Genomic DNA, 9,741 nt, shown 5'->3' on the forward strand with positions numbered 1-9,741 from the left:
AACAAGGACAAAAATAAATATAATATAAAAGTAATTTTTATTTTTTAATTTTTGAAGGGGCTCAAGCCTATTGAAGCCCCCCTGCTAGATTCGCCACCGACCATAACCGTTGAAGAACCAATATATGCACCTGTCTCATCACGCGCCACTGCAGAAAAAGATCCCCTCTTGTCATCTCTCGACACAGCGCCGTCCACATTTATTTTGATGTAACTAGAGTCCAGGGGAGTCTATTCTATTCGGTCCCTGTTCGTTTGCCCGACAGAAAAAATATCCCCGCAAAAGATGAGAGCAACTAATTGAGGAGGTTTCTTCTGAAGCATTTCAAGGGTTATTCTAAGGCGTTGTCATCTGGCGCGATCTCAACCATCGTTACGTATCGCATTATGTGTGTTTCCTCTGAATTTTATTATATCTTTTTTCCATGCGTTTTTGGTTTCTAGATGGGCTTTATTTTGGGTATTTTCTGCTTTTTGGTTTTTTATCGGTCTTTCTTAGCTTTTGGACTTTTTTTTAACTTCTTTTTATGGGAAAATAAGTTTTTCCTTTTTTCCTGCAAGAGGCACGGTCTTGTCTTTCCAAAACAAAAAATAACATTATTCTTTTCTTCCGTAAGAGACATGATTTTGCTTTCGCGAGTGTCATGGATTTTGTTTATGTGAGAGACACGATCGTGTCTCTCGGAATGGAAAAAACACATTTTAATTTATTTTCCTTTCATGAGAGGTACGATTTTACTTTTACGAGAGACTCGTTTGTGCCTCTTGAAAACAGAGAAAAAAATCCTTCTGTGAGAGGCGCAGATTTACTTCCGTGAGAGACACGGATTTACTCTCTTCGTTCCGAAATAAGTGTCTTAACTTTATATAATTATATTAAGGTTAAGACATTTATTTTGGGACAGGGGGAGTGCTTCTGCGAGAGGCGCGACCGTGCATCTGAAAAACGAAAATAAACACATTTTTTGTTCATGCGAGGCATGTTTTTTTATTTATTTTTAAAAAAATGTTCATCAAAATCTATCAACATGAAATCTAATTTTAAAAATCTTGACGCGAGGAATCTAATGATGAAAACGGTTTGACATTTGAAGGCGCGATTTAACAGATAAAATATTTCAATAAATGAATCTAAGAAAAGGACAAATAACACACATGTAGTACGTCACTTGTTGAAGATAAGAACGGCATTTGTAAGGTGTACACCTTAATTAGTGGTTTCGGCAAAAAATAGCATTTCCAGAAGAAAATGAAGAGGCAAACTGGGCCTTAGCATTACAATTTACCTCGTGGGCTCCTTGCACCCTTCCGAGACAAACCGGCCAGAACGCCCAATGCGCGCACAGCTCCCAGGCGGCGCTCCCGCGGACGCGCACTCTGTCGAGCACCTGCCCCACGGCGGCGCCCTCCTCCACCGCCTCCTCCCGGCGTGCGCCACCCTGCCCTCCCTCCGCGCCCTCCACGCGCGCCTCCTCGCGCACGGCCTCCTCCGCGCCCTGCGCGCCCGCACCAAGCTGCTCAGCTGCTACGCGGCGCTCGGCGACCTCGCCTCCGCGCGCAGGGTGCTCGATGAAACCCCCCGCCCGGACCCCTACACCTACAGGGTCGCGCTCGGGTGGCACGCCGCCGCGGGGCGCCACGCGGATGCCGTCGCGCTCCACCGGGGCATGCGGCGGCGGTGCCCCGAGGCGCATGACGACGTCGTCCTGCTGTCCCTCGCGCTCAAGGCCTCCGTCAGGTCGGCCGACTTCCGCTATGGCAGGCGGCTGCACTGCAACGCCGTCAAGGCAGGTGGCGCGGACGGGTTCGTGATGAACTGCCTGGTCGACATGTACGCCAAAGCTGGCGACCTGGAGAACGCGCGCAAGGTGTTCGACAGGATCCTTGGCCGTAACGTGGTGTCCTGGACGTCCATGCTCAGCGGCTGCCTGCAGAATGGTTTCGCCGAAGAAGGACTGGCTCTGTTCAATGAGATGAGGGAAGAGCGTGTGCTGCCGAGCGAGTACACGATGGCGAGCGTGCTCATGGCTTGCACCATGCTCGGCAGTTTACACCAAGGGAGATGGGTTCATGGGTCAGTGATCAAACATGGCATGGTCTTTAACCCTTTCATTACTGCAGCGGTGCTGGATATGTATGTCAAGTGTGGAGAGGTGGAGGATGCTCGGCGGTTGTTTGATGAGCTTGGTTTTGTTGACCTTGTTCTGTGGACAACGATGATCGTGGGGTATACACAGAATGGGAGTCCTCTTGATGCATTACTTCTGTTCTCCGACAAGAAATTCGTGCACATTGTTCCGAATTCGGTGACCATAGCAACTGTTCTTTCAGCTTCTGCTCAGTTGCGCAACTTGTCTCTGGGAAGGTTGATTCATGCGATGTCAGTTAAGTTACTTGTGATTGAGAATGATGTGGTGATGAATGCGCTCGTTGATATGTATGCAAAGTGCAAGGCACTGTCAGAGGCCAACGGCATATTCGGAAGAATATCGAACAAGGATGTTGTCACATGGAATTCACTTATCGCTGGCTATGTTGAGAATGACATGGGCAATGAAGCTCTGATGCTATTTAGTCAGATGAGGGTGCAGGGTTCTTCGCCTGATGCCATCTCCATAGTGAACGCCTTGTCAGCCTGTGTTTGTTTGGGTGATCTACTTATCGGTAAATGTTTCCATACTTATGCTGTCAAACGCGCATTTCTGTCCAACGTTTACGTCAACACTGCTCTGCTGAACCTGTACAACAAGTGTGCCGATCTCCCATCTGCACAGAGGGTGTTCAGTGAGATGAGTGAACGCAATTCTGTGACTTGGGGTGCTATGATTGGAGGCTACGGTATGCAGGGCGATTCTGCTGGCTCGATCGACCTTCTTAACAAAATGCTGAAGGACAATATCCAACCAAATGAAGTAGTGTTCACAAGTATCCTTTCCACTTGCAGCCACACCGGGATGGTTTCTGTAGGAAAGATGTGTTTCGATAGCATGGCACAGTATTTCAACATCACTCCTTCTATGAAGCATTATGCATGTATGGTTGATGTGCTGGCCCGTGCCGGAAACCTGGAGGAGGCACTGGAGTTCATACAGAAGATGCCAATGCCGGCAGACATTAGTATCTGGGGAGCTTTTCTCCATGGGTGCAAGCTCCATTCCAGGCTAGAATTTGGAGAAGAAGCTATCAATAGGATGATGGTTCTTCATCCTGACAAGCCAGATTTTTATGTGCTCATGTCCAACTTGTATACCTCATACGGGAGGTGGGATAAGTCTCTTGCTATCAGGAGATTGATGCAGGAAAGAGGACTAGTCAAGCTACCTGGGTGCAGCTCTGTGGGGCTTGAAAATGGATGAATCGGATGTTTTCTAATTGTCTAACAAAGGCCACAGAGTTGTATTTTTCACACCTGATCCGTCCATATTGAGTTATTGCTTATTCAGGAGAATTTCTCTTCGTATCTCCTTTGTACACTCAGATCTTATGGAAGGGGAATAGATCCAAAATAAGTATGGATTTACACTGTGAGTGTGTTGTTGGGTTCCAGGGTGATATAGCTCAAATTTTGGAATGAACCCTGAGACGGTGGGGATGACTGAGAAGGCCAGTTTTAAAAATGATACCTGTCATGATGAGTATAACTGGCAAGTGTTAGCGCGACATTATACTCTTTACATCACAAGGTTGTTCATGTTGAAGTTGCATGCTGACATGAGATATTCAGACTGCACCGATGCGTATTGAACACTGTTGATGTACATATGCTGCTGACCTGCAATCACAAGGCTATAACCATATCAACACTAAGAAAGTTCTTGAGGAGAGCTCATCCGAGCCCATGGTTCATGAAGAACCTTTGTTTGCCTCCACCGAATGCTAAAATGCCTGCAAGAGGCCAAAGACCCATCATCCCGACTGCAAGTGACCAAAGACTGAGGAGCTAGGTAGGAACTAATGGACTAAATTCTCACGGTTCATAGGTTAATTATCTTCTCTCATAAGCTTGGCAAAGTACCTGTTTGTCATGCATCTTATTTCTTTATCACTCAAGTTGCTTAACAGTCCTTCATATTACTTTCAAGACATGGTGATTTAAGCCTACTACTACTACTGTTTAGCATGATTTGAGCCGATTTACCTAACGAACACTAATATATATCTTTGGCAAGTGGCAGCAGGCAGAACACATGTCTCGAAATCTGGAATGGCACACATTGGCTGAAGAAGATTGTGCCATGATGACGCAGCTCAGCAGCAGCAGCAACAACAACAACAACAACAACAACAACAACAACAACAACAACAAAGCCTTTAGTCCCAAACAAGTTGACGCAGCTCAGGAGCAAACCGAAAATAGCCAATGCTGAAATACTGCAGTTCATTCAGCATCTTAGGCGAAAGAGCTGCCCTCGACAACTTCCCTTCGAGAAACTATTCTGAAGTAATGATTTGTTACCGGAAAACAAGTACTGACAAAGCTTGTCTTCTGGCTTCTAGCAATGTTGGTTAACAATTTTAACCATACTTGTAGAAAAGCACAAATTACTCTGTAGCTTGCATGTTATGTCAATTGGTAATCGAAGTTACAATTTACGATCCATTACAAGGGTTCTATTTTCAGCACTATGTTTTCGTGGACGTCAATTGGTAATCAAAGTTACAATTTACGATCCATTACAAGGGTTCTATTCTCAGCACTATGTTTTTGTGAACGACTTTAATGTTATGCTGAAGCAGTTGTCTTCTCCATGAGCCGGTAAAATTATAGTACACTGGCGAGAGAGTCTGTGCCTTGGGTTAAAACCTTGGCTCTTGCTGGGAACTGAAATGGAATATGCTAGTTATGAGTCAGTTCTGACTTTCTCCCAGCCACACAAAATTGGCGCCCGAGGGTTACAAATTACTTGAGCTCAGCAAATGCTCTCCAGAGAGAATTACCTCGAAAGAATTAACTAATCATCTGTTAAAAGATCAAATCCCACTGAATCACCAGTAATCGCCACATGAGCAAACACCATCTCTAAAATGGTGAAACCTCGACGCATCCCTAACCACAATCAGCCGCTGCGTCACCTTGGAAATAATCTTGGTGGCGTTATGGCAGTCCAGACACACCCTAAGGTTCTTGATGATCCTGATCTCCGTCCCCGGTTCTGTATTCAGTAATCCAAAGGCGATGGCCAGTTTTTCGCTGTGCACTTTCACCATATTCTCCTTCTCTTCCTCCTCGACATCGTACAATGCTGCCTCCGTGTCGGGTTGGTACCCAGCCTCAATCATCTTTGTAGTTAGCTTCTCCAAGTACGAGTAGATGGCGTGTGACTGTGGGTGGGCACGATCACCAGACATGAAGACATGCGGTTTGTCCCCTAGCTCGATTAGAGTACACCCTGGTGTTTTCACCAGCTTCCTGCTCTTTGCTTCCTGCCTCACCCCAGCTGCTTCAGAGTACTGCTTCTTTGATGTGTACAGATTGGAGAGTAGCACATAGTAGCCGGTGTTTTCGGGTTCTAGTTCAAACAACTTCTGGGAGGCCAATTTTGCAAGGTCGGCATCCTTATGAACCATGCAAGCACCAAGTAAAGCCCCCCATACGCCAGGTCCAATGGCGCTCTTGGGGAACTCCGAGATGAGCTCATAAGCCTCCTTGAGCCGACCAGCTCGGCCGAGAAGATCCACCATGCAAGTGCAGTGTTCGATGCCTGGAATGAGCCCGTAATCACTGGTCATTGACCGGAAGGTTGTCCGCCCTTCCTCAACCAATCCTCCATGGCTGCAGGCATAGAGTACTGACAGGAAGGTGGAGCTTGTTGGAAGAAGGTTTGCATCCAACATGTACTTGTAGAGCTTCAAAGCTTCAGCACCTTGACCGTGGAGGCCATATCCGGAGATCATTGCATTCCACGAGACCACATTCTTATTGTCCATTCCGTCGAAGATGCGGCGAGCTTCTGCAATGTTTCCGCACTTCACATACATGTCAATGAGCGCTGTCATGACATAAACATTGAGCTCAAGGTTCTCCTTGGCGATGATCTTGTGTACCCACTTTCCCAGTGACAAAGCTCCAAGCTGTGCACACGCCGACAGAGTGCTCGAGATGGTGAGCGGATTCGGTGGCACATTGAGTGCCTGCATTTTCTGGAAGAGTGCAACGGCCTTCTCTGTCAAACCATTCTGGGCATACCCCGATATCATGGCATTCCATGATTCCATGGTCTTTTCAGGCATTGCATCAAAGGCTTTCCTTGCAGAGTCCATATCGTTTAGCCTACAGTAGAGAGTGGTAAGCGCTGTCGATACAGGAGCATTGGCATCGAACCCAGCCTTGACAACATGCGCATGTAAGCACCGAGTAAGCTGTTCATGCCCGAATGGACTGTGCACCGGGATCAGCGCCACCAACGTGCTCGACGTTGGCCTCAAGCCCAGAGTGACCAGATCCTTGAACAGCTCCACTGACGATCCAACCATGCCATTAACCGAGTAGCCTGAGATCAAGGCATTGTACGCAACCAAATCCGGCGCCACCATCCTGTCAAACAGACGCCGTGCACACTCCATGTCTCCGCATTTGGCATACAATGAGATCAGCGCCGTCACAACATGCTCGTGCTGAGCCAATCCACATTTCTCCCCGAACGCATGAACGCACCTTCCCATCGTCACATCCGCAACCTCCGCTGCTGCCGGCAGGACGGATGACAGCGTCGTCGAGTCAGGCTGCGCCGATCCTTCCCTGACCATCCGCACGAACGCCTCCATGGCCTCCGAACCGGACAGCACGGCGAGCAGCGTGTTCCAGAGGACCGTGTCCGGAGACGGCACCGCGTCGAACACCTTGCGTGCGTCATCGGCTCTGGACAGCGTGGAGTAGAGCTTGGCCAAGGCCGACGCCACGAACGTGTCCCCCGCATACCCCGCGGCCACGGCGAGCCCGTGCAGCGCGCGCGCGGAGGCGGAAGGAGAAACGATGCCGCGGCGGGAGCTGGAAGCGTTGAGCGAGGTGGCGGCGAAGGCGAAGGAGAAGGAGTCGGGGGAGGGGAAGAGGAGGTCGGGGCGGAGGGACGGGAGGGAGCGGAGTAGGGCGTTGCGGATGAAGCGGTCGGGGTTGGGGAAGGCGCGGAAGAGGCGGAGGAGCTGGCGGGGAGGTGCGCGGAGGGAGGCGTAGCGGAGGAGGAGCGAGGTGGCCGGGGCCGGGTCGAGGGTGTAGTGGCCGGAGGCGAGGGAGACGGCGAGGAGCTGGTCGAGGTGGCGGAGCGTGGAGGAGAGGGCGATGAGGCGCACGTACGAACGCCGGAGGGCGCCGACGTCGGCGAAGAGTGCGGCGGCGGTGGGCGGGAGGCGGGGAGAAGGCATCGGTGCCGACCGGCGGTGCGGGTGGCCGTGGCTTTGTTATGTGGTTTTTCATGTTAGAAATGTAGCCGTTCGATCGCTGATAGACGGTCCTAATGCAAACGTTTCAATATTTTCCTAAAATGGGATACTAATTATGTTACTGATCAAATGATATAGGAGTAGTACGTGCTAAAATACACCATATCAATGCAAACATGATGTAGAAAATAGTGTCCGTACATGCAAACCAACCTGTGGTTAGATGGTTAGAGGGATAGTGGTATCCCTAACCCACAAGGTTTCAAGTCCTCATTATTTCAGGAATTTCGATGATACGTCCTCAGTGGAAACGATAATTTCGTAAATCTCAAGATTTCAGTCTTTTGAAGATGTTTATAAAGATACAGTGTGCATACATACATCCATAATGATGTATATGAATGATTGCGTTTATACTGTATTTATAAAAGGATATAGTAGAATAAAGTCTAGTATGTGAACTTGTGAAGGATACACTGCCAACGAAAACGATCAAGTTCATCACACACCCGTGCGTGGATGTTGTGTCTGGTGAAAAGATAACCAAAAGTTTACACTTTCAATCAATTAGAAAAAGATCTTGGCACTTATCTTCTTGACAAATTCTTATTGTGCATGCGATGTTCTTTTTTATGCAATGGGCTGTAAATTTTTCAAGACCCCGCATGAGAGTCGCATGAACATTGCAATATACATTTGTCGTTCGAACATAATCTACATTTTTCTACATTTTTCCTAGCTAATTCTTCCTTCTTTTCCCGACGAACTATCACATGCAGCTCGTCATGTCTTAGTGCATGGCCATTACTTGATCAAGCCTTTCTTAGGTCATCTCCAACAGGTGTTAAAAAGGCTGCGCACACTGAAAATCAATGTTTTTATGCGTCGGAGACAAAAACAACGCGTCAACATACGTTATAAAATAAAGAGCGTATAAAAAATGGCAGCGTTCGCGCTTTAAATTTTAGATGTAGACTTCCAAACTGCATATTTAAGACGTCGGATTATGCGCGATTGCAGGTGGGGTCGTCGGATTTGACGTTGTCTCTTTGTGCATCTAAAAACCTCCTCGTCGGTCTCACACATAAAAATGCTATTTCAATACTTTAAAACTTTTTTAACGCGCTTTTGTTAGAGATGCTTTTACAAAACAAAGCTATTGCCTTTAACCATCCCTAAGAGGCCTCCTTTGTCCTTTCTTGGCAATGTGTTTCTCCTCGCTTTCTAGGGCCCAGAGGTTGATGCCAAGTGAAAAGTAGGCATTCGCAATGTAACAAATGTGTATTTCTAAATTGATGATAAAACTACTCGGTACAGCACCAAGGACACTGCAATTGTGTATATTCACGTCTAGGCCCTATTTTAATCTCTCTTTTTTTTTAAAAGAGGTCAAAGTGAATTTTTCTTTTTATGGATTTTTTCTCACAAGTACAATGAAAGGTAAGTTTATTTCAATTTGTTTTAACATTTTGTTGAATTGCTTTTTTTTCATATAGGGTGTATATATACACCTAGGTTCCAAAAGTTCTCGTCCTCCAGCCTCTCCCTACCTCGTCCTCGTTGGATCTGGCACTGACGAAGGTATGTGAGAGTTTGTATCATCAGATCTAGCGTCTCTCGTTGGATCTTGATACTTAGTGTGTCTATCATGGAGGCCGGATGGTTGGGTACTGGTGTGGTGACTTCGACGTCTTCCTCTGTGTTGTTTTGTGGGATTTTTTTTTAACTCTCTGAATCGGTGGTGATGGATTGCAAACTTGTATTTGCGTGTGAGATGCTTCAACCGATGTTTTTTCAATGATTCCTAGATATCCTCATGCGACATGTGATTATTGTGTTATTTCAAGTTTTGATATGATGAGGACGTTTGCGGGTGTACCTCTCTTTACTTTTGATTCAACGCATTTTTCAATCTTCAATCGACGGCATACAATTGGAAGAAGAAAAATGCTAGTATGACTTTTAATGTAATTTTATGTTTCCTTTGTTGTCCTGTGTCTAGTTGTCTGTCCATTGTACTAGATTTTGTTTTCGGATTTGCTAAATCTCATCTAAATGAGAAATAACAAAGTAGCATCTAACACCTACGCATCATTTGAGTACTCAAGCAAAAAATAAAAAAATAAACCCACACGAATCTTCATCAAAATCAAATGGTGTAGGAGTTAGATGTGACTTGATTAGATCTCATCTAGATATGAGAGCTAGACACACCCGTTTATTTTACTTGATAATTACCATATCTTAGATGCTCATCTGCTGAGTAAATAGGCAATTTTTCGACTAATTTAATCCATAAATAAATGACTAGCATGGCATTGACAGAATTAAGCACATACTGATATTGAAATAAACAGGCACGTAC

The 9,741-nt window shown here is 46.5% G+C and overlaps 2 protein-coding genes across 4 annotated transcripts; one reads left to right on the plus strand and one right to left on the minus strand.

The window, feature by feature from the left end:
• Nucleotides 1-1,078: 1,078 nt before the first annotated feature.
• On the plus strand, nucleotides 1,079-4,599 carry LOC123411989 (pentatricopeptide repeat-containing protein At2g03380, mitochondrial). Of its 3 annotated transcripts, none has more exons than XM_045104950.1 (2): nucleotides 1,079-3,943; nucleotides 4,169-4,599. In XM_045104950.1, exon 1 carries the CDS (start codon nucleotides 1,334-1,336, stop codon nucleotides 3,353-3,355), a length of 2,022 nt encoding a protein of 673 aa, XP_044960885.1. In that variant the 5' UTR covers nucleotides 1,079-1,333; the 3' UTR covers nucleotides 3,356-3,943; nucleotides 4,169-4,599. The 3 variants fall into 3 exon arrangements, with proteins under 3 accessions (XP_044960885.1, XP_044960884.1, XP_044960883.1); XM_045104949.1 differs by having other exon boundaries at nucleotides 4,175-4,599; XM_045104948.1 differs by having other exon boundaries at nucleotides 4,178-4,599.
• Nucleotides 4,600-4,791: 192 nt separating this feature from the next.
• On the minus strand, nucleotides 4,792-7,358 carry LOC123411988 (pentatricopeptide repeat-containing protein At4g30700). The gene has a single exon (XM_045104947.1). It carries the CDS (start codon nucleotides 7,356-7,358, stop codon nucleotides 4,986-4,988), a length of 2,373 nt encoding a protein of 790 aa, XP_044960882.1. The 3' UTR covers nucleotides 4,792-4,985.
• Nucleotides 7,359-9,741: the final 2,383 nt, after the last annotated feature.

The sequence above is a fragment of the Hordeum vulgare genome, chromosome 7H, assembly GCF_904849725.1.
Source record: "Hordeum vulgare subsp. vulgare chromosome 7H, MorexV3_pseudomolecules_assembly, whole genome shotgun sequence".
NCBI classification, from domain to species: domain Eukaryota; kingdom Viridiplantae; phylum Streptophyta; class Magnoliopsida; order Poales; family Poaceae; genus Hordeum; species Hordeum vulgare.